The sequence below is a fragment of the Neovison vison genome, chromosome 11 (assembly GCF_020171115.1).
Source record: "Neovison vison isolate M4711 chromosome 11, ASM_NN_V1, whole genome shotgun sequence".
Taxonomy (NCBI): domain Eukaryota; kingdom Metazoa; phylum Chordata; class Mammalia; order Carnivora; family Mustelidae; genus Neogale; species Neogale vison.
In genome coordinates this window covers 4,567,771-4,592,473 of record NC_058101.1, presented here as the reverse complement: position 1 = coordinate 4,592,473, position 24,703 = coordinate 4,567,771, and the positions used below count along the sequence as shown (strand labels likewise).

At 48.0% G+C, this 24,703-nt stretch overlaps 1 protein-coding gene across 1 annotated transcript in view; it reads left to right on the top strand.

The window, feature by feature from the left end:
* FRAS1 (Fraser extracellular matrix complex subunit 1) overlaps window positions 1–24,703 on the top strand; it is a 405,465-nt gene that overhangs the window by 366,436 nt on the left and 14,326 nt on the right. Inside the window, exons 60-70 of the mRNA XM_044225418.1 lie at window positions 1,812–1,968; window positions 3,897–4,097; window positions 5,666–5,853; window positions 7,085–7,360; window positions 9,624–9,856; window positions 11,675–11,835; window positions 13,018–13,232; window positions 16,413–16,563; window positions 18,555–18,662; window positions 20,015–20,174; window positions 24,269–24,385. Coding sequence (XP_044081353.1) covers window positions 1,812–1,968; window positions 3,897–4,097; window positions 5,666–5,853; window positions 7,085–7,360; window positions 9,624–9,856; window positions 11,675–11,835; window positions 13,018–13,232; window positions 16,413–16,563; window positions 18,555–18,662; window positions 20,015–20,174; window positions 24,269–24,385 — 1,967 coding nt within the window. The remainder of the gene's footprint in view (window positions 1–1,811; window positions 1,969–3,896; window positions 4,098–5,665; window positions 5,854–7,084; window positions 7,361–9,623; window positions 9,857–11,674; window positions 11,836–13,017; window positions 13,233–16,412; window positions 16,564–18,554; window positions 18,663–20,014; window positions 20,175–24,268; window positions 24,386–24,703) is intronic.

Below are 24,703 nucleotides of genomic sequence, written 5' to 3'. Positions count from 1 at the left end.
TTGAAGTTTAGCATCAGAAGTTCTTAGCCAGCCCAGGTCACACAGAATCTTCCTCTGTTCATCTTTACTACCAAAAAAAAAGTGACAGCTGCCTTCTTTTAGGCTCTTGGTCTTTTATGCATTCGTGACTCATAGAAACCCTGTCTTAACTGTGTATTTGATGAGAATTTTACTGGTGGCAGGTTGAAACGTGTGTTTAAAAACATACACAAATGCAACAGATACCATCTTCAGCTTTGAGTCTACATGTCTGTATTTGTCTTAAGTTCAAAAGAGGATTCTCTGCTTATCCAAGAGACAGTTTATAATTTAATAAAATTACAAAGAAAATACGGTCTGACCATCCATATGTCACTCACGCGACAACCTCCCATTCTCCACAAGCGCACTTTGGAATCTTCATTTTCTCTGGCGTGCTAAGCAGTTTGTCTTTGAAACTTGTCATTCACGAGAATGTCGTTTGTTTTTTTTTTTTTTAAGATTTTATTTATTTATTTGACAGACAGAGATCACAAGTAGACGGAGAGGCAGGCAGAGAGAGAGGGGAAGAAGCAGGCTCCCTGCTGAGCAGAGAGCCTGATGTGGGGCTCGATCCCAGGACCCTGAGATCATGACCTGAGCCGAAGGCAGAGGCTTAACCCACTGAGCCACCCAGGTGCCCCGAGAATGTCGTGTTTTTTGTTTTTTTTTTTTTTTTTTTTTTTTTTTTCCCCAATTTATTTATTTTCAGAAAAACAGTATTCATTATTTTTTCACCACACCCAGTGCTCCATGCAAGCTGTGCCCTCTATAATACCCACCACCTGGTACCCCAACCTCCCACCCCCCCGCCACTTCAAACCAGTCTGAGGGGTTTGAGAATGTCGTTTTTTAAGAGATATCCTGAGGAGTCACTACTAAGTTCATGTTTTCTATCAGGAAAAAAAAAAAAGGGACATTCTTCAGGGGCTTAAAACCCGGTTAGCGAGCTCCCTATAAACACTCCCAGGAACGCTCTCCTTCCATTCCGTGTGCCCTCGGAAGAACGAGAGTGGAACTTCTCTGCACCCGCAGATCCTTGGCAACCCAGTGGCCGAGTGGATTCAACATGGTTCAACTAAAAATAATCCCACTTCACATCACGTGACTCTACCATTGAGGTCACCGCGTCATCTAAAATGCTTTGGCCTTATTTTCCATTTTCTTAAGAATACAGCCCTCGGGAGGGAATAATCAGTGTGAGAAGCACTTGATTTGCTCCTGTCAAGCAGGGATTAGGTTGTGTTCTCAGACTCTGGGAATTCGGCCGCGTTCCGATGAGACCCCATCTGGCAGGGCGTTTGAGAGTTCTGCAGCACTGAGAGGAGTCAGAGGGGCCGTCCTGAGCTCCTTCTGAAACCCGCCAGTTGCCCCCGAGGGAACAGACACTGTTCAGCCTTCTCCAGGAAGCCTGATGCATGTGTTCACCCCCGTCATCCAAACTGTGCCTTTCAGAACACACGCGTGTGCCTTGTTCTGATCAGGGAAAAGTGCACAGGTTTCCTGCAGCTACATTGGCCTGGGGTGTTTTATTGATCTTGTTTTTCCACAAAACCAGTCATTCTGAGAGGTTTGGAACATTCTAATACGAGGCTCCTCACATAGGTATGTCCCTGTCAGGCATGAACTGTTAGATTTAAATATTCTGTTTTACAAACAAAATGGTTTGAGACCTTTCAAATTTGTGTTGACTCTTTGATGCTGCAAAGAAGAAAAATCATTTTCTAGGAAAAACAGGAAGAGTACTGATTTTTCAGTGTAAATGTTAATCTGTCTCATGGCATCGGCTCTAGATGAAGAACTGTACTGTCTCTATCCATGATGACTCCGTGTTTGAGCCTGAGGAACAATTCAGGGTCTACCTTGGCCATCCCCTTGGAAACCACTGGAGCGGAGCCAGAATCGGGAAGAATAACGTGGCCACCGTCACCATATCCAATGATGAAGACGGTAACAGACGCTACTGCCTTTAGTTACTCTCCGGTTGATAGAACGTGAACTGATGTGTTACTGATAATGTAATTATAGGTGTTTTTTTCAAAATGAAAGTGCCATAAAATTGCGTACTGATGACAGTCTCAGAATATTTATACAAACTGTTGGCAGCTAGTGATCACTGTCCTGCAGTTCCAACAAGGCGATCGCTGTTCTTCATCTCATGATGTCCCACCACCCGGCCCAGAGATGAGGAAGGAGTATGCTTACAGCTAGGACAGAGACGCTAAGGCAGACAGGGAATAAAACCTATGTAAGTCACTACCGTGCAGAAGCCAGATTGGAAATACGATCAGAATCAGTTGAATTCAATGAACTAATTTAAACACAGCCACCTTCCCGGAGAAGTCTAATTTCTCAGTTTCTTTCTAATTGATTTGGCCTATTAACCCCCTAAATCTTAAATTCTTGAGTCAGGTGTCAGCAAGGAATGCCCCCGGCACTAGGGAAAACAAAACCAAATCTGTTTCAACTTGGGACAAAATTGTTTTATTCAGATAGATATTTTAATGAGGGGAATGGGTAATATTACAAATAGCAATCGGTGTTTTTATGTTACCGTAGACCAAGAACTACGCTAAGCATATTATATTATTTCATTTAATCCTGACGGTAACCCCTGAGGGAGGCGTTAGAATCCCTGTATTACAGCTGAAGAAATTGAGCCTCAGCAAATTTATTTAATTTATGCTCTCAGTTACACAGCTGTCAGCAGCAAAACTGTTTGTAACCCTTATTTTATCAGATTCTAGTCTACCTGAGAGTTAGTGACACTCTCAGAGTTCCTGGCATAAAGTCAGGACTACTGTGGACATAGGGTAAAATAAGAAAAGCCAGCCTTGAAGGTGGATTCATCCTTTATCCAAGGACTCGGGCTCAGGTCCTGAAGTGAGCCTCTCCCGGTCACCCGGAAACCTGACGGAGGCTCCGGGAGGCTGTGAGTGACTCTCCCCAGTGCCAAGGAGCTTTCATCCAAAACTACCAAATCTCCAAGGAAGCTTCTTTTCTATGATTAGGACGAATTGATTTTCTGAGAGGGAAAGAGGAAAATGAACAGAGACTCTAGAAATATCTGCAAAATATTAGAGTATATTAGAAGTGGTATAAAATTTGTAATTACTCTCAATTTTCACATTTTTTGTCCCTATCCACAACTACCACCTCACCCTTCCCCGTGAAAATATAGTGAAGAAGAAGGCACAATTTGAAGTTTTTGTAAAAAGCAACGTATTCATCACTTCATAGCAATGAGACTATACCTCAAAGCAGACTGGGCTAGGAAGTGGGCTAGAAGTCTTGTGCTCTTCTTGAAAACCGCTCATTTTCAACGGAAGAACCCATGCGTAGTTAGAAAATTTTAAGGAAAGGGAGGCATGAGGGCCCTGGGAAGAAGGAACTCAGATCAGATGAGAGACGGACTTGGGAAGTTTAGGTAGTGTATAAGTGAGATAAATTATACAGCTTAGAAATTCATATCTCATAAATGAAAAAGAGTTGATTCATGCAATCGGTCGATCAGTATTTATCAAGGGCTTACTCTGTCTCAGTCCCCTGACAGGTGCGTGAATCTAAAAACATTTTGTGAGCTGTACTGCCCAGATGGAAATGTGGACATCAAGCATTTCAAAGTGCTTAAAAATATTTCCCCCACTATTGTTTTTAGTAAGAAACCTGTGAGGAGCAAGTCCCGCAGAATCATAAATAAGTTCCTTCTCCAAAGCTTTACTGAGGAATAAAATGGATTGATTTTTATGACCACAAGCCATTTTTCCTTCGTGTTCCTTACTAGTGTGGAAAGCTCCCTCCTGCCTTTGTAAGTCAGGGGACTGGACTCCTTCGTGCTTCTCCAACTTCCTCTTGTCTTTCTAACCCCGTTTCCTTAGCCCCCACCATTGAGTTTGAAGAAGCTGCCTACCAGGTCCGCGAACCCTCGGGGCCAGACGCCATCGCCCTCCTGAACGTCAAGGTGATCCGCCGAGGAGATCAAAACAGGACGTCCAAGATCCGCTGCAGCACGCGGGACGGGTCTGCCCAGTCCGGGGTGGATTATTACCCAAAGAGCAGAATCTTGAAGTTCAGTCCTGGTAATGGAATGGCAGCCCCAGGCTGCGGGTTTTCCTTGACAGAAGGGCAGATATCTTGTATTCAAAGAAAGGAACGAGCAGAAGAGACCGACAGTGGTACTGACTAAGCATGAAGTACTCACTAGGCACACGTTGGCTTCTACAGGAATCTTTACAATCTTCAGTTGCTAACAGTGGCATTGAGAAAGAACGAGAGTAGGTCCCTTGCTTCAGAACATGCTTCTGATTTGGGCTCATTTAAAAGGATGTTTTGGCTCTTGTGAACCTAGGACTTGGTTGAGTCATAGATGCATTTGATCTTAAAGAACAAACCTCACCACCATCATTCCGTAAAACCCGGGTACAAGGCAGTGTGCCGGGTCCTCAGGGATGACTCAGATGCAGAAGGCACACTCTCTGTGCTCCTCTGGTTGAACATGTGCTAGGAGACGGGTTACCCTGTTACGAGATTTCCAGAAAAGGTTTACTCTGGAGGGAACTACGGACATGAGTCAGGGAAGAGAGAGAGGAAGATGAGATTCAGGTCACAGGTAGCTGTTGAACTTTCTTACACGGTGGTCCGATGGAAGCAATGAGACAGAGAAGGACTTGAATTATACGCTAGATTTTCTCACAGAACTTTCTGGAGGAATGTGAGATGAACAGACCGGTGTGGGTCCTGGTGCCGTTTCTGACAGAGCCAGAAGTGGGCAGCAGTGGTAGAAGGCCTCTCAGAGACGTCTTGGCAAGTGGGGGGAGGAAGTGACCTCCTCAGAAACGAGTGGGGAGGGATCTCGGATGTGTCTCATTCCACGGAGTTTTAAAGGGCTTCTGGCTCCAACCCGTGTGCATCTGCTTGGCGTTTGCCGGAAAGGTAGAAGCCCTTCCTCCGCCTCCACACCAGGACTGTTCCTCCATGTGTCTTTACTTTTTCTTTTTCTGCGTAAGGATCTAGAGAAAAGAGAGGGCTTGGAAACAGCCCAGCCCAGGTGTTCGTAGGAGAGGAAGAAGGGAAACTTAACCCCTGCCGGGGATACTTGCTCCCCCAGGGAATCATTCTGGCAGGAAGGGAAGGCAGTTCCTACGGCTCTAGCCCAGCTCCTTCCTGGCTGCCAAACCCGTCCGCTCCTGTCTTGGCGGGGATGGCCTTGTAGGATGCCTTCGAGATCCTGGTTCTCAGGACAGCCCTGAGGGGTGTCTGTGCGTGCAAGCGCTCACAGCCACGCAGGGGCTCATGCCTACGTGTAAAGGGAAAGAAAAATTAAGCAAAAAACCTCATAAGCAGGGTGGAGTGTATTTTGGATCATAGATTTTTATTACGACCGGCTCGTGTCGGGCAGGGCCCATTAATCCTCACACGGTGTTGGATAGGAAGTCTGCAAAACTGAGCCTCTAGTGGAGTTTGGTCTCTAAAATAGATTTCTCCCTGGAGACGAGACTCAAGTGATTAGCAGCCCCCGTGTTATCGAAAACCTCTGAAAGGAAAGGGCATATTATAATGTGAAGTTTCAGCGGTGCCAGCCTGCGTCGTCTGAGGCAGGTCCGCTAATGCGAACCTCTGCTCTCCTTCTGTTCTGTCCTTGGTGAAGGTGTGGACCATATCTTTTTTAAAGTCGAGATCCTAGCCAATGAAGACCGGGAATGGCACGAATCTTTCTCCCTCGTCCTTGGCCCTGATGACCCAGTGGAAGCGGTTCTTGGCGATGTGACCACTGCCACGGTGACGATTCTAGACCAGGAGGCGGCGGGCAGCCTCATATTGCCAGCACCGCCCATCGTGAGTTGCTTGACCCAAAGGGGTCGCTGCTTTTATGTCCGAGTGACTAGTAGTGACTTGAGAGGAGCAGGCCTTCGGGGCCAACTTCATTCTTCTAACACAGTGGTCCTCAACCGGGAGCCGTCTCGTCCTTCCCTTCCCAGATCCCCTCCCTGGGCCACCACCTCCAGGGGACATTTGCCAACGTCTAGTGACATTTCTGGTTGTCACGACTGTCACACTAGGTACTATTAGCATCTAATGGGTAGAAGCCAGGGGCCCTGCTAGACACCCTACAATGCACAGGACAGCCCCAACAACAAAGAATTATTTGGCACCAAGGTCCATAGTGCTGAGGATGAGAAAGCCCGTTTGAACATTAGAGTAAGACCAAACCATGTTGACGCCTTAGTCTGATAAACATGGGAAGCATAATGCGATTGCTCTCATTTCTTCGGTGGGACCTAGAAGAAGGGGGAAACAAAAGTAATGCTACCCCATGGCTCTTACCCCCCATACATGCCAATGTATAGAGTTAAGTATTTGCAGAAGTGCAGTACCCAGTCCCCCAGTTTGGGGATGTGTAGAACGAATGCCCTGACTTTACAATCAGGAGGAAAATGCCTGGAGGTTGCCAAGCGAAATTTAAGCCGTCATAATGGAGCAGTCAGAATAAGTCTTCTAGCTTTCTCTGGCTGGTCTCATACAGTAGAAGGATCATCCCAAAGGGGTCTCTTATTCAACCGTGGAGGAAACGCTCTCCCTTTATTTGCTTTTGTTTTGCCAAATACACTATTGCATACCATTAATAATTTAATGCAGCTTTATTTATTTTGTTTTTTCTTAATGCAACTTTAAACGAGTAACTGTGATTCATCATACAGCTTTGGTTACAGTGGTTCATAAACATAAAAGTATTTTTCACATGAGTGATTGAGCTCTGATTTAGGAATAAGATTAACAAGATATTAAAGCTTTTAGCTCAGGCAGACGGTGGATCTTCTTCAGCACTAAAGGTCTGTAGTATCTTCTAGGGATGCCTAGCAAAGCACGATGAAAACTTCCACTGTCATGTTTTCTCTTTTTCTCCCTCCCTCCCTCCCTCCCTCCCTCTCTCTCTTTTTTTCTTTTTGTTGTATTTTAAAGAATCCCTAGCAGTTAAGGGACCTTGTGGCTCTCTGGGGAGGGGACCCTTAGTTCTCGGAGCATCCCAACGCCCAGCCCAGTCTGAAGCTTTGTTGCTCCTTTTCAGGTTGTCACCCTTTCTGACTATGATCATGTAGAAGAAGTGAGCAAGGAGGGAGTCAAGAAATCCCCGTCCCCAGGCTACCCGCTGGTTTGCGTGACCCCCTGCGACTCCCATTTCCCGAAGTACGCCGTCATGAGGGAGCGTTGCAGCGAGGCCGGCATCAACCAAACGCTGGTGCAGTTCAGCTGGGAGGTGGCCACCCCCACGGACGGCAACGGCGCCCGGTCACCCTTTGAAACCATCACTGACAACACGCCCTTCACCAGTGTCAACCACATGGTGGGTCTGTGGGTCTGGGCCTGGTGCTTCTCTTTGTCGCTCCAACTCTGCCGGGCTCCTTAAGGCTCTTGTGTGGCATTTGGAATATGATAAACAAATAAGCAGGTACACACAGTATATTCACAGGTATTTTTATTCTTCTACGTAAGGTAATATGGTGTCGTAGAAAGAGATCCAAGTTAGTTATCAGACAATCTGTTTACTAATCTCGGTTCTGCCTACTTTGAACTACGTGCTGTTAAGAGGTCACTTCACCTCCTTGGGTCTGCGTTTCCTGATCTGCAAAATAATATTTCCGCTTAGTCACTTGACAAAGTCTTTGACTAATCAGATATAAAAGTTATCTATAAATGGTAACGTAAGTCAAAAATTCCACGTAGGTACAATTACTGATTCCTTTTTTCCACATGTTTTCAGTCATTCAGTGAGTAGTAGGTTATAAACCCCTGGGTAGAAGACCAAGGCTTCCACCATGTTTGTGGAACCTAACATGCCCGGCACATTGAGGGCGCACAGTAGGGATGGCGCCGTGATTAAACAGACGATAGGTTGTTTCTCAAGTGATCGGTGTTATACAGAATTGTAGGAGGGCGTGAGACGTTCACCACACAGTTGCTGTCCTGAAGGAGTCGAGACACCAGACCAACACCTCTGCCGCCATCACAGAGCAACGAACAGTGAGGGTTTCCCAGCCTTAAGAAAGAGCGCCCTGTGGGGACTGCTCGTCACAGCAGTGAGGACATTCTCCTCAGAGAGACAGCTAACAGCAGTGGAGGCCCACAGCCTGGTAGCCCTCGATAGTTCTGATCAAAAGTAGTGCCCTTAATAGTTTGGGACATAAGAGATTTCTCTCAGACGGAATTTCTCTAGATTTCTTCCTCTTCAACTCTGAGTTTGTTCCCACTTTGATGAGTGCTTCCGTAGACGGGATAGTGGTGGAGGGAGGCTCGGATGGGTGCCGGCTCTGGTGAAGCAACGTCACCCGTTTCCATTGTTTTTTGCACAGCTGATTCAGAAAAGACTAAAAGTCATTTCTTTTGCAAAGTAACCTAGCTCAGACTAGCTGATAAAATTTAAAAACTTAGATGATAAGACTTTACAGCTTATGGTTTTCTAAGTATCTAATTCTCTTTTGAAAAAAACCAGGAAGGCAGCTTGGTCTGATTTGGCCAAATATACATTTTTAACTCAACCAAGTTGATGTTTCAGTTTTTCTTCTTGAGATGACTTGGTGACTAATACTTTCATCCCAGTGTCCTTTGCTCTATCTTTGTTTCTTCAATTATTTATTTAATAGCATTGTATTGTGTGCATCTGTATAAGAGGCCTCAAATCCCTTCTGAACTAAGTTCATGTGTAAATAAATAAATAAAGCGTTGGCAGCTAATTAAAACAATTTTAATGGAAAAAATCCTCTTTAATTTTTAATAGACTTCAGTGAAAATTGTTTTCATGGGTAGAATTTATAAGTTTGTATGATTGCTTTGTGGGAGGTCTATGGCACACAGAACCACCAATTAACTTTCCTTCTTACGTGCTTCCCTGCGTGTATGTGCACATTATCTAGAGAGTTGTGGTGACCCATGTTGTCTGTGCAGAGCCCGAGCTAAGCAATCTTATGGCTTCTCTAAGGCTGAGAACATGAAAGAATCTGTCGAAGGACCTTCAAAGGCCAGTAGGTGTCAGAGGCCAAGTTCTCAACTTCAACTCTTCCTGTTATTACAACCTTTGCAGTGTGTGTGGTCATTAGGCGGGGGTTGGGGGAAGGGACTAGCCCTGGGAAAGAAAGGAAAATAAGAACCCCTGGGAAGGAAGCCTCTCTTTTCGGTATCCTGACACTATATCCTCAGCCAAAGCGACCTGGAGGCCAACCAGTCTTAATGGAAGGGCTGGAAACTAGCCGCGTGGTCCTTACGCTGAAGCTAATCGACACAGAGAACGATGCTTTCACCGGGGCCGGTCATCTCTGGGCTCTTGCTCCCATCTGTCTACTTGCTCCTGGTCTGCCACACGGCCTTGGGCTATATATACTCGCCCCTTTGTCCCTAGTGCCTGGCTCCTGGGAGAAAGTCAGCAGTTTTGTGGGGAAGGAATGAGCAGGTAGATAGATGAGTGGATAGACGGATGGACAGACAGATGGCGGATGGTCTGCACAGATAACCCTGTGCCAGAGACTGGTCGTGTCATATCATCCAGAAGATGCAGCGGCAGGAGCTCTTTGAGGAGCAGACGCACATCTCAAGTACTTGATCTTTCCCGGTAGGTCCTGGACAGCATTTACTTCAGCCGGCGGTTCCACGTGCGTTGTGTGGCGAAGGCTGTAGACAAGGTGGGCCACGTGGGCACCTCCTTGAGGAGCAACATTGTTACCATTGGAACCGACAGTGCTGTGTGCCACACCCCCGTGGTGGCCGGGACAGCCAGGGGCTTCCAGGCACAGTCCTTCATCGCCACCTTGAAGTACCTGGACGTCAAGCACAAGGAGCATCCGAACAGGTGGGGCCGGGGCGCCGTCCACAGCGAGGGGCTCTCCTGTGTGTGTTTGCCGGAGGAGGCAGAGCAGCGAGTGATGCTGCTGCGAAATTCAGAATCACGGTCATAAATGCCTCAGAAAACATTTAAATTCTTCAAAAACCCCTAAAATCCGTCCCCTTGCCTGTCTTCGTAGCCTCCTGTCCCTCGCCAGCCAGTCTGCCCACAGAGAATCCCACTGACTCTGGTCCCCAGGGCTCCTGCTGCGATCCCCGACCCCCTTCCACTCACCGGAGTGAAATCCCGTGGTCCTACTCTACTAGCTCCTGACAGCCCTTCTAGAAACTTCCTCATCATCTTCCCCAGTTTGATTTGGAAGCTGCTCCTTCCAGCTCCCCTGGCACCACGCATGCCTCTTTCAGAGCGTCACCGTCATTCATTCCCTCACTGTCCCCGCAGTAGATGGTGAGGGCAGAGACCGTGATTATCGTTATTACTGGATCCCCTCTGGCCAGGACGGTGCTTTTTGGCCCCTAAGAAACACTTGTTAAATATCGAGTGAACGGAATAATAACGCCGTATAAATTGAAAGTCACTGGACAGATGTGCTTTTATTTTTTTCCTACGCTCCCATGATTTTGATGGAAGAGAGACACTTTCATGTTTGCCTAGCTAAAAGGGATTCATGTGTATCATACATCTTCATTGAACCTTGTGGTAATTGTACGTGTGCCTTTATGAACAACTGAGTTCAGAGAAGAGGGTTCATTTGCATGGAGAAAAAAAACAGATTTAAGTATGGAGCCAGGAATATGCAAATTCTTTCTTTCTTCCTCACAGAAGAAGATTTACTTTTGTTAGAAAGCAGTAGCAGAAGTGCCCAAGGCACGACTGACCCCTTCTTAGCAAAGGAGACATCCCGTTCCTATTCCAAGATTCTGATTCCTCTTAAAGATGTCTCTTGGGCTTTTGTTCCAAGAGTCAAGCTATAAAAACTCAAAGGCGCCCTCCGTCAACATGCTGAAATGTTAAACTTGTACAACGAAAATAACACAGCCGCTAAGTACAGTTCTGTCGTGTCTCAGTCTTAGCCCATATTTATTAAGCTCGTATTTTATTTAGAATTTTACACTACGTGCTCTGGAGACACAAAAGAAGTGAACGCAATGATCCTTGTCCTCGTTGTGGGGAGGCGAGATAAACAGAGTCTGGAAGTGACTGACGTCCCCGTGCAAAGGCAGCTAAGCTCTGAGACGTGTAGACGAGGCCCCGCACTGTGGATGGGGCCAGTGAGCGCCGCCCGCATCGCTGGGAACTTGAAGGGGGGAGGGGGAGAAGGCTCTTGAAGTTGGGAGGGGACAGTAGGAGCAGAGGGATGTGACTCTTTCTAAGATATTGTCCTGGGTAGGAATAGTTGACCTTAGAGTTTAAAGAGCCCAGTGATGTCATTTGGCACAAATACTCCCCGGTCTCCCGCAGACACCCCCGTGACAGAGAAGGAGACGCTACCTCTATCAGTCACCCCACTGTAGCTCACGAGGAAACAAAGCTTCCATTGAAAGCAAAAGAAAGCTTTAAAGTAATTTGTGGATATGATGTTATCTTTCCTGGTACAGAAGAGAAAAAATTGTGATTCTTGATTGCTATCAGGTCTGAGTCAGAGGATTTTCTGGCGGGAGGGGTGGGGAACGACCCCACGTGGGCATCATCCCCCTTGGGAAGCTTCAGGACAGAAAATGGTAGATTCCTTGGTGCAGGCAGAGCAACTCGTGAGGAAGCCACGTAGCACGTAGTGGTTCCCTGCGTGCACCCCAACACTATCTCTGCCCATTTTTGCCCCAGAATCCACATCTCCGTGCAGATCCCGCACCAGGACGGCATGCTGCCGCTCATCTCCACCATGCCGCTGCACAACCTGCATTTCCTGTTGTCCGAGTCCATCTACAGACACCAGCACGTTTGCTCCAACCTCGTCAGCACCCGCGACCTGAGAGGCATCTCAGGTGAGGGACGGCCTCCGCGTGGCTCTCCCCTTCCATTCCAGCCCCGTGGCCTGGGGACACAGCGAAGAGAACCCGGCTTCCGGTCCCCCATCCTCAGGACCTGCAGCACGAGTGACGTTCCTCTTAGCAGGTGGCCAGGCACAGGCCGCTCAGGCAGTGAAGCGAATGGGGGAAAACAAGGACGTTGCCATCAAACTGTCTTTGTACAGTAGAGATTGGTTGGGGGTAAATTATCTGCAAGTCACTGAGCTACACCTGAACGTTTAACCGGTCCACATCCGCAGCCGCCGAAAGAGACAGGCTCTGGCTATCGGCTGCAAGTTTGTGCCTCTTCCTACTTAAACACGATTAAACTCAACCCATGTTAACTGAGATCCCCATCCTTTGGGGGCCAGAGGACCACGTGCTGGTGTTAAACGTTCTAAGAAATGCATCAACTCCTTCAGAATACTATGGTTGCCCTTAGTGCTGTAAAGAACCTTAATCCTGATACTCTAAAATCGCATCTGTATTTAGCTCGCTGCTGCATTAAGGTCTTCCTTAATTTAGAACAGTTCAGTTGCTTGGCAGCATTTCTCTCGACAATGTTTGCCCATAATTTTTCCCGCAGCACGGGAGTTTCAGTCAAGCACCATTAGCGAGCTATTTACTCATTAACACAAAATTAAGATTTTTTTTCCCCAAGTGTTCAGAAACCATAGGAGGGGAAGAGAAAGTCGGATTTTTGTTGTCTTTACATAAAAGCTGTTTTTTTTTTTTAAAAAAATCAGTCTTAAAAAATAGCAATTCATCAAAGAATTATCCAAATAGTAAGTCTGTCTCTTCAAGAATTGATTGCAAAGTTTCAGTGTGTTTTCTTTTCCGAGACCCATGGGGCCATGAGCTCTGGCTCCATGGATGGTGTCATTTGCTCTCCTTGCTTCCTGGGGTTCCTGCAGCCCCTTAGAGGACCTGTGACCTCGGTCACTCTAAGTAGCCCAGACAACAGGTCATCTAGCTCCCTCACCTTCTCACCCAGGGTGTTTGGGGAGCCTGGATTGCTCTCTTACAGAGTCTCTGGGGAAGGACGGGTTATTTCAGCCTCACAAGGACACGTCCCTTCTCTCCACTCGGCTCCCGGGCAGCCAGTGAGGGGCCTGTCCACAGACTGAGTCCCTTTTCCTTGCTCCTCCCCCCGCACAGAGGCCGGGTTCCTGGACGACAGGGTCCATGACAGCACGGCCCTGGGCCCCGGATACGACCGCCCCTTCCAGTTCGACCCCAGCGTCCGGGAGCCCAAGACCATCCAGCTCTACAAACACCTGAACCTCAAGAGTTGCGTCTGGACCTTTGATGCCTATTACGACATGACCGAGTTAATTGATGTCTGCGGGGGGTCTGTCACTGCCGACTTCCAGGTGGGTGTTCCGGGGGCTTCTGGGAAGGCGGCGCGCACCTGCGTGCTGTAGGGAAACCTCGTGTGTTCCTGAAAGCGCTCCTGTTAGGATGCTGCTTCCAGCGGCCCCCAAGAACTGGGAAAGCGAACGGAGTCTTCTTTAATTTAAGTCCCCGAGCAGCACGGTGTCTAGAAGGAGCCCCCCTAAGTCGGCTAAATCAGTTCATTGGAAGAAGAATGTGGAAAATGTTAAAATTAATGTGGAAAAAATTTACTGTCTGGCACAGCCACTTATATAAGAATCTAATATTTACTTCTGCAGATACGTATTTTTTTCCCTCTAGGCATATTGTGCAAAGCCAAAAGGATTTACTTTTGATGGTAAAGTTATTACAGAGTAGACGTATTCTCTTCCGTGCGTGGGGAAATAAGTTGAAAAGAGGTGCGTCCTTTCAGAAGACAAGGAGAGCCGCTCTCTTTTTAAGCATTATGGAGAGAATTGTTTAAAACACATTGATTTCATGCCTGCTTCCAACCTATGCCGAACTGACAACCTTGCAAAAATGGACACTTTTTAAAATTTATTTGAGGAAGAGGTCGGATACAAGTGAGGGGGAGGGTCCGAGAGAGAGGGAGAAGCAGGCTCCCCACTGAGCAGGGATCCCAAGGTGGGGCTCGATCCCAGGACCTGGAGATCATGACCTGAGCCCAAGGCAGACACTTCACCAACTGAGTCAGCCAGGTGCCCCGACACTTCTTGACAGTTACTAAACACGAGTGACAGAATTTTAGTAAGAAGCCATCACCCTAGGAGGGCAGTTCTATCAAAGGGATGAGGCTAACGGATCCTCGTAGGAAAATTAAATCTGAAGCAGATTGTTCCCACTCGTGAGCGGCTGTCTCGGTGAGCTAAAAGTGACGTTTGTCCTTCATTTCAAATCAGATTTAAACAGGAAAGAGGGACTTCTGGAGGCACTTCGAGTAATTATTTTGGGACCATGTCTTTGATTAAAATTTGTTTTTTTCTGTGTAATGCCTCCCACGTTGGTTCCCTCTCATTTCATGTGCACTGCTGCCCTCTACCGAATGGAAAATGAAGGCGTTCTTAGGTTGGCTTTCTGTTTCGGCAGTTGCATGACCTGAGTTCAGCTCCCCAAAATGCAAAACTAAGTGATTGGTTCCTCCTCTGGCTTCTCAAAATTTAGTATTCTGTGTTCTCCATGGTTTTTACTCTAATTTACTCTAATTTTTGTTCAGAATATGCCTAAAAATCTCAAAGACTAAGATTTCTCATTATAAACGCCCCACTTCTTAAACCAACATAGAATAGATACACAGAAGTACTTCATTGCAGTCTGTTTCTTCAAAAATGGTTAAAACAGCTGGTATATGGTAGAAAATGTAGAATTTACAACCAAGCCCTAGATTGTCTTTGCCTCTCATAACTGCTCTCATAACTGCTCTGAATCTCTTCTGAAATTGTAGCCAATCATCTCAGATGGGAAGGTGCTTAGCACAGTGTAGGTATGTGGTAAGCATTTGTCAAGGTTTGATGTTTTGTTTTGTTTTTAAGGATTAGCAAGTAATATCATGAGGGATAAACAATAGAAAGCAAAAACAGAGGAGGGAAAATTAGTTTTTCCAATCAACTAAATAATTATTGAGGTTGTAATATCAATAGTCTTGAGATTGGACCGTGTGTTTTTAACAAAGCCTGTGTACTAAAGGGGCAGAATGTGGCGTGAGGTCCAGAGAAAATCTGAAAATTTTCCAAAGAAAACAGAACAAAACATTTCAAAGGATATTTTTTAATGAATATGGAATTAGCAGAGTCTTTTGAAATGTTTGGAATCAAACCTTGAATCCCTGACACCACTGCATATGAAAAAATTTTGTAGAAAAAGAAAATGTTGATGTCCCAAATATTGATGAAACATTTGGGTCTTTTCCTAAACTACCCAAGGAAACACTTTACATTGTCTTTGAAAACAAAAGAAAAATGTAAGTTCCATAGTAGAGTATATTATAGCATTTTACCAATGACAAAAATAACATTTTTTCAAGCTAAGCTTTTTTATTATCAAAGAAATATGTTTACAGAGGGAAATACAAAATGAATAAATCAAGTCCCACATTCATACAGATGTATATACAATTACCTTCTGCATGAAAACTTCTACTTGTATTTTGTTCTCTTTCTATCCAATTTTTGTTCATTGCATAGTAAGATAAAAATTTTTTGAGCCATTAATTAATAGCAGTAACAGGAATCCCCTTAGAAGAACTAATCTCTTGGAAGTGTGATGCGCTGCCCTTTCAAAACTCTTTCAGTGAGGCGTAGTATGAGACGGGGAATTACACAAGCATATGCAGCTCTGAACTGTGTGTGGCTAAGTTTCCTAGATACAATATCCAAGTCCCATGACCTGAGATCCTGTTGCCAGAGATGTGACCTCTCACTAAAACACCCCCGCCAGCCACACGCTCATCCCAAGGGTCCAGATTTGGGCGTCTTTCCAGTTAGGGTTGATTCAGACTCTCCTACAGGTCACTGGAAATTGTGGTCAGTGAAGGACTATGTCTTAATCCTTTGGGAATAACTGTTACTTTTAAAGTGTCAGTCAAGTCTTCCAGGAATTGAACAGTGGAAGCAAATATCCTTCTCAGTCTTCAGAATTGTTTTTGCTTAGGTGTCACCTCCTCAGAGAAGCCTTCCCAGATCAACCTATAAAAGAAGCCTCCTGGGCACTTCCCATCCCTTTATTTTTTAAATGTATGCATTGCCTTACTGGACTGTGGGTTCCATAAGGGCTTCTCACTGCTGAGGAGGAAGGTCAGTCTGGTACCTGGGCATCTAGCACGTTGTGGGCACTTGGTCAATAGTTATTGAATGCGGGGTGCCTGCGTGACTCAGTAAGTTACGCCTCTGCCTTCATCTCAGGGTCCCGGAATCGAGTCCTGCATTGGGCTCCTTGCTCAGTGGGGAGTCTGCTTCTCCTTCTGCCTGCTATTTCCCCTACTTATTCTCTCTCTCTCACTCTCTCTGACAAATAATAAAATATTTTTAAAATTTTAAAAAGAAATTATTGAGTGAGTCAGTGGCTAAGTGAGGAAGTAATAGTTGAACTGAGATGTCATAACCAAATGCCTCTTCATCCCAGGGAAGAAATAACCCTCTGTGTGCACACCGTTTGCTTGGCAGGTGAGAGACTCCGCTCAGTCCTTCCTGACCGTCCACGTGCCGCTCTATGTGTCCTACATCTATGTGACAGCCCCCAGGGGCTGGGCCTCCTTGGAGCACCACACCGAAATGGAGTTTTCCTTCTTCTACGACACCGTTCTGTGGAGAACAGGTACACCCACTGATATCTCAGCTCTCCCGACCTTACGTTCAAGCAAGATGAGACGAGGCAGCAAGTAGTGGCTTCTGACGGGAGCTCCATTCCTCGTCCCGTCGTCCTGCACAGAGGAGGGCGGCCCCTGGGGCCGAATGAACAAAGTGAACCAGGTTGCTCTTGATATATTTTCCCACTCCCATGCACCTGATTCGAAGACGCTTTTGCTCCTTAAATGCCACAAATCACACCATTTTTAACCAGGAGCAAATGACATGATTATCCTCCAGGAGGACACCTCTGAACCCCTAACAGGCAGTGTACGAATCTATCTGTCACTTGCTGTCCTCTACTCTGGGTCCCTAGCTACCTGGATTGAGTTTTTAATCCCTGGAAGCCTTCCAGTGTCAGCATATATGGACGTGGCTCTTTCCAGGAACCAGAGATCCATCTACTGGTGTCAGCCCCTCAGCTGGGAGCCCCCCCTCCTCCCGTGTCAGCCCCTCAGCTGGGAGCCCCCCCTCCTCCTGTGTCAGCCCTCAGCTGGGAGCTCCCCCTCCTCCCGTGTCAGCCCCTCAGCTGGGAGCCCCCCCTCCTCCCGTGTCAGCCCCTCAGCTGGGAGCTCCCCCCTCCTCCCGTGTCAGCCCTCAGCTGGGAGCCCCCCCTCCTCCCGTGTCAGCCCCTCAGCTGGGAGCCCCCCCTCCTCCCGTGTCAGCCCCTCAGCTGGGAGCCCCCCCTCCTCCCGTGTCAGCCCCTCAGCTGGGAGCCCCCCCTCCTCCCGTGTCAGCCCCTCAGCTGGGAGCTCCCCCCTCCTCCTGTGTCAGCCCTCAGCTGGGAGCCCCCCCTCCTCCCGTGTCAGCCCCTCAGCTGGGAGCCCCCCCCTCCTCCCGTGTCAGCCCCTCAGCTGGGAGCCCCCCCTCCTCCCGTGTCAGCCCCTCAGCTGGGAGCCCCCCCTCCTCCCGTGTCAGCCCCTCAGCTGGGAGCCCCCCCTCCTCCCGTGTCAGCCCCTCAGCTGGGAGCCCCCCCTCCTCCCGTGTCAGCCCCTCAGCTGGGAGCCCCCCTCCTCCCGTGTCAGCCCCTCAGCTGGGAGCCCCCCCTCCTCCCGTGTCCTAGCTTTCCCACTGCTACCCCACAACGGCCCAGACAGATGTCCCCTTCCTTCTGCTGCTCCCGCTGTCCCTCTTGGCCTCCCTGGAGGGGATTTCCTTGGTCTGAGCTGCTAAACAGCTCCAGGAATGCCCAGTAGCTTGGGTCTCATCTCTCGTAATGGAAAGTACAGTCTTTTTTTCTGTTGAGTGATTTGAACTTAAATCATTTGTTTTATATTTCTCTTAGGAAAATAACCTGGAAGTTTTCACACTCTGGGTCAGATAATTTCTTGTGCTTTAGGGTTCTTTTTGAATGTTGTTTTCCCCCTCCTTTGTTTACCCTTTAGTTTTGGGTCCTACCGAACCCATTGAGCATCATGATTGTAATTTCCCCCGGAAGCCGTGGTTTGCTCATGAGGTGCCGTATGTGGCTGGGCTTCTACAAGCTAATCTTGAATCGTCCATTGTTTGAATACTAACTGTAGCCACCAGGACATTTCTTATGGTTCTGTTGGGTCATGAAAGGTGTCCTCGTGAGGAAAAGTAAATCGAGTCTGAAGCAGATGCACTGTCGTCACATCCTGGTGTAAAGCTGACAGGAAGAACTTTAAGGACCAATTTTTTTGAGCCATGGGCTAGAGCCTGACTCTGGGCTGTGGCATTTTCAGGTATGAAGAAACTGTGTCAAGGAGAACGGAACTGTCACCAAAAACAAAAACCCAAGTAGAATGAACTGTTAGACAGTTTTAATTGGCAAATGTGTGTAAATACATTCCGTGTTCATATGAATACACAAACCTTTCTTCACTTACATCCCAATGCCTCTGCGGCTCCACTTGGGACGACCCACACGTCGGTCCCGACCTCGGAGCTGTTCTCTGTTCTCTAACCTGGGTGTGTGCTGTGTGGTCGCCTGCCCAGGAATCCAGACGGACAGCGTGCTCTCTGCCAGGCTTCAGATAATAAGAATCTACATTCGAGAGGACGGCCGCCTCGTCATTGAATTCAAGACCCACGCCAAATTCAGAGGTAAGATCGGGGCAGGTTTTCCCCCAATTTTTTTTTATTAAGAAACATGACGGGGCACCTGGGTGGCTCAGTCGGTTGGGTGTTCGCCTTCGGCTCACCTGGGATCGAGGCCCGCCCCGGGCTCCCGTTGCACAGTCCGCTTCCGCCTCTGCCTCTACGCCTCCTGCCTGCTCATGCGCGCTCTCGCGCTCTCGCATAAATAAAATCTTTTAAAAAGAGGAACATTACAAACATAGACAAAAGGCAAAAGAATAGGGCAATGAAAACCAAAGTCAGCCACTGTTAACATTTTACTTCACACGTATGCCTCCGCACTCACACGCACACCCGTTTTTCTGTGCCACATTTGAAAAGAAGTTGCATCCTTCATGTCCGGGGACCCTCAGTCCCGCAGGCGACATCTGCTCGCAACGAGGGCGCTCTCTCACACGTCACAGCGGTGTCCCTGCGTCCAAGTATTGAAGATTGATGCGTCGTATCTAGTTCCTGCTCATACTCCCTCTCTTGCCGTACAGGTGTCTTTTCCGTCTGTTTTTATATTGTTTTATATTAGTTTTATATCTGTTTATATCAAAGGAACGTGGGTCCAATTACATATTACATTCTGGCTGTTTTATTTTCTTCGTCTCTCAGTCTAGAAGTCCGTTTACTGTTTCCCCATGACACTACCTGACTGCATTTTTAAAGAGTAGAACTGTCCTGCTGAGTAACCTTGACCTTTTCAATGATGTTTACAGTCGTCTCCCTCTACTGAGGACTTGAGTGGCTTTAAATGTAATTTTATTTAAGATTTTATTTATTTGACGGAGATCACAAGCAGGCAGAGAGGCAGGCAGAGAGAGAGAAGGAAGCAGGCTCCCTGCTGAGCAGAGAGCCTGACGCGGGGCTCGATCCCAGGACCCTGAGATCATGACCTGAGCCGAAGGCAGAGGCTTTAACCCACTGAGCCACCCAGGCGCCCCGAAATGTAATTTTTTTTTATCTGAAATTGATATTTCTGTTATGAACAAGACCTTTCTGCCTTTAAGAAACATGCTTTTGGGAATTCAAAGCTAAATGTCCTTGACATTCGCTGCCACACAAGGACCCGTTACTGTGAGTCCACCCACACCACTTCCGCCAGGAGCACTGGTGTTGTTGACAGATCGGGTGACCATCGCGTCCACCGCGCGTCGGCTGATAGGCCGGGGTGCGCCGTGCCGTCCAGCCAGGTGGGGAGATCCCAGCTGTGAGGGGAAGGCACAACCTTACTTGTTTGGTGGAAGGACATGAATCCGGTGCAGGCTTCAGCAGAGGGCTCGTCTCGCCTATGACCAGGCTCACGGTGAAGTGTGTTGCTTCCCCCGAAACAGGACAGTTTGTGATGGAGCACCACAGCCTGCCGGACGCAAGGTCGTTCATCCTGACTCCAGACCACCTGGGGGGGATCGAGTTTGACCTGCAGCTGCTGTGGAGCGCGCAGACCTTCGACTCCCCGTATCAGCTCTGGAGAGCCACGAGCTCCTACAACAGGTGGGTGCGGGCCGGGGCGTGCGGAGACCCGAAACGCTCTCAGTCTCTTTCAGAGGCTTGGGACACGTGGCCTTGTTGGCGTCGGCGTCTTCTTTTGGCAGAAGTTGGATTTCCACTTTAAGGGGAGGAGTAGGAATGACCCTTTGACAAGTAGAGAAAGAAACCAAGTCCGTCGGATCGGCTCGTGCGGCGTAGATGAGGAGGTGGTGGCCCTTAGGACACGGCTGACTGGGAAGGCTGCATATCGCTTCTGTTTCCGTCCTGGAGGCTAGAGTTCAGTCCCAGGACACATCTACCTGGAAAACACGGGGGGGGGTGGGGCACCTGGGTGGCTCTGCTGGTTACGCATCCTTGGTTTCAGCCCCAGTCTTGATCTCAGGGTCATGAGGTTGAGCCCTGGGTCAGGCTCCACACTCGGCACAGAGTCTGCTTGAGATTCTCTCCTCCCTCTGCCCTGCCCCCCGCCCCCCGTTCATGCTCTCTCTCTCTCTTCCTTTCTCTCTCTCTAAAATAAATAAATAAAACCATTTTTTTAAAAAACCTTAGTATAATAAGAAAATTTCCATCCAATCACTACAACCAGTTCAAAATCCAGGATCTCTGGTTATCAGGTCCAGATGGCACCCCTTTGGTCCAATCTTCTGTAAAATAAATAGTAAGATTTATTTCTCTCCTACACCCAAAATAGAGGTAGAATAGAAATTGGTTAAATACGTAAACTGTCTCATTCATAAAGGGGAAAGATAGGAGAAACACTACTAAAACTACTACCATAAAAAGGATAACGAGGCAACCGTCATTAGTGTTGTCATCCTCATTTTCTAGATCATGGAATGAAGACTGGTATTTAGCATGGAGTTCTTGTTCCAGCTTTCTAGTTAAAACGTAGCAGGCTGTCTTAAGAATCACTTTCAAAAAGATTTCTTTGTGAATTTTAGGTTTTATATCAGATATTTTTTAATAATGATTCCTTTGAAATCAATATGTAATAAACTTCAAAGGCTATGCTTCCTAGGGGCCCATGAGATCATACACGTACTTTGTCCTAATTTACAGACACAGAAACTGTCCTCTTTACATCCTCTGCTGACTCCCCACGGCCTCCTGGATAAAGTCCAAATTCTTTATTCAAAGCCCGTGCCCTCCCCTGCAGCCTCATCTCAAACCCAACCTTGAACCGCATTAAATATCTCACCGATGCCAGAACCCACCAGCCCGTCAGTACGTCCTTGCCTTTGCAGTTCCCTCTGCCCTCCCTGCTCTTCTCGCAGACCTCGAACTCCTCGGAGCCCCAGCTCGAAGACTCAAGTGCTGACCCCTCTGTGATGCCTTCCCTGACTCTCCATGCGCGGCTGGAAGCCCCTCCTCCCCTTCCCACTTTGTTCCAGCTCATACTGGAATGCAGCTCATGTGACGTGCTCAACGCAGGGTCCCGTTTTCCATCAGCTTGTGAGCTCCCCGAGGGTAAAGCCATGCCTGATTGATTGAATCCCCAGAGACGCAGGTTTTAGTGCGTGGTTTAGGTCCTGAATAAGCATCCCTTAAGAGTTCAAGTTTAAGGAAAGGAGGTAAAAGTATATAGAGAAACGGTGAAGTGTAGAACAGCACCAGCTTGCTGTGCTCTATGTGATGTGAGAGGCACAGAACGCGGAGACCATCGCTGTTCAGGGAGGGCTGGGGGGCTGTGCAAGGCTTCATGGAGGAGGTGGGCGGCCCGTGGTCCATGATGCAGTGAGAAGGTCTAGTTCTCAGGAAGGAGAGGAGGAGACCTACAGAATTCAAAACCGACCTCTAGAGCCTGGTTTGGTTATTTGCAGGGATAGTGAGGAAATGGACCTAAATCGTACTTAGGGATGCGAAAAGTACGACTGTGGGGTTGGGAAGCCATGTACTTTGTCCTGCATTCATTTGTTCAACAAATATTTATTGAGCATTTTATTTACTGTGCCTTAGGGCAGGTTCTGGGCACGAGGATGCATCCGTGGACAAAATAAAGATGCACACAGCGTTTACAGTGAAGTACGAAGACACAAAACGTGGCCATAGTAAAAAGCATAGCAGAACATGTCAGAAAGTGGGAGTGCCATGGAAACATGAAGGATTTATTTTTAAGAGTTTATTTAGTTATTTGACAGAGAGAGAGAGAGCACAAGCAGGGGGAGAAGCAGAGGGAGAGGGCGAAGCAGGCTCCCCGCTGAGCAGGGAGCCCAATGCACGGCTCGATGCCAGGACCCCGGGATCATGACCTGAGCCACCCAGTGCCCGGAAAAATACAGGATTTAGAGCTGACTCTGAGGGGAATCAGGAGTGATTTCAATTAGGATGCGCACAGTAGGCCTCACTGAGAGGGTGCGTTTGGGCGAACACTTGGAGGACGTCGGGAGCTCGCTGGCTGGGCTCTGGAGTCCGCAGCATGACCCGCCCCCTGGGGAGGAGCAGGGCAGCCGGGGGAACTGGAAGGGTGAGCAGGAAGGAGGAGGGCAGGCGGTAAGGTCAAGGGGTGGGGCACCACGCAGGGCCTTGCAGACCAGAGCTTGGACCTTGGCCTTTACCCTAGAGCCGCAGTTGGCTTGAGCAGAGGGGCGACGTGATCCCGGCCGTGTGCAAGCAAGGGTTCCAGGCGGACAGTTCTAAGTGTTTCTATGAAGTACAGGTCACTATTCACCTTATGCATGTCAGTCTTCATGTGATTCAGATAGGATGTGTAAGGTCTCATCTCCCCTGTTCCAAGGTTTGGAGGAAGAGAGGGGTCATGGAGGAACACAGCAGAGACATATGGAGGGCCCGGCAGGAAGGGACTTAGAAACTCAGCCCTGAAAGTTTGCGTGTTTTGCTGAAAGTCAGAACTGTGGAAAAGGCAAAGGCAAGTCAGGTTTAGAGCATCTCGCAGTTTCCAGGTTCTGCCGTTCCATTAAAATGACCCCAGGATGTGTCATACAAGTTGTATTTGTTTATTTATCTAACCAAATCTTTGCTATAATTTTATGAATAAATCGATAAATACAAAAGAAATGGACAAACAACAAACTTGGCAAATATGAGAACTCTAAGGGATTGTCCACAAGAGTTAAAATTACGATTCATAACCCTACCCTCTTCATCCCGGGGATCACAGCCTCCCAAGATTCTGCAATAATCTTCCCAAAGCCTCTGGCTGTCTGGCTGTCTTCCAGGCAGGCTCTCAGGGTGGGGGCTGCTGCTCCACGACAGCTGTAAGGGTACAAAGGCTCCCTGCTCTTGGTGACACAACCTACAGAATCCTGTGATCCAACACACATATGGGAATGCCCAGCGCTTAGTCTCCTATGAGAAGAGACCTTGTTCTACAACCCTGTGACGGGCTGGGTCTGTAGAGTTCAGAAGAGGAGCCCAGAAACCAAATGCTAAGGAAATGGGGGTGCGGGCATTCTCTGGAGTGAGGTGCCCTTTAACCCTGAGACATTGGCCACCACTTCTGTCAGAGCAGCCACTGACCTGTCCACGTCTTAATAAATAAAATCTTGGGGTGCTGGGTGGCTCAGTGGGTTAAAGCCTCTGCCTTCAGTTCAGGTCGTGATCTCAGGGTCCTGGGATTGAGCCCCGCATCGGGCTCTCTGCTCAGCAGGGAGCCTGCTTCCCCCTCTCTCTGCCTGCCTCTCTGCCTACTTGTAATATGTCTGTCAAATACATAAATAAATAAATAAATAAATAAACTCTTTCACAGTCAAGAATGTGTTGAACGGGGCGCCCATCTCCAAGAAACACTAAACAGAAATTGTCAGACAAGTTTCGTGGAAATCTAAAGGAAGTGACCAGTTCTGTTTTATCTTCCCTTGAACCTTTTTACAATTTTATAAACAAGATGCCTCTCTCAGATTTTCTCGTGGAAAGGACTGCAATGGGGTAAAGTAGCTCATTTAACACGTCTGGACAATACCCTGACGGTTGCAGGGACCGGCGAGGACCGTCTGAAGATTGCGTTCGGGACTCGTAAAGCCTGTCGATGCGGAGCGCAGATCCCCCCGGAACCGTGCTGAACGGAGGGATCTGGTGTGTCTGGTGAGTACAGGAGCTAGAAGACGGCCTCTCACCGCGGTGTGCTTGCGTCTTTCCAGGAAGGACTACTCGGGCGAGTACAGCATCTACCTGATCCCGTGCACCGTGCAGCCCACACAGCCGTGGGTTGACCCCGGGGACAAGCCTTTGGCCTGCACCGCACATGCCCCGGAAAGGTAGGGAAGCCGGCGAAGCCTCACGGCCTGTCAGTTCACCCCCTCACTCCCGTGTGTGTGTGTGTGTGTGTGTGTGTGTGTGTGTGTGTCTGTGACGGCGGCATCGGTTGCCGCGATGGCTTCGTGGTCGTTCGCACACAGGCCGGGTGGCAAAACACAGCCCCCGGACACCCGCATTCCCAGCTCAGGTCAAGCAAGGCAGCACTCTCCCTTCTTCTGCCAGCTTTCTCACTACAAACGAGTATTGTTTTCAGGGTCTGGGTAGTGCTGTGGTTTGCACATTTTTGTGCTTTTTTTACCAGTGATTTCATGTTGACA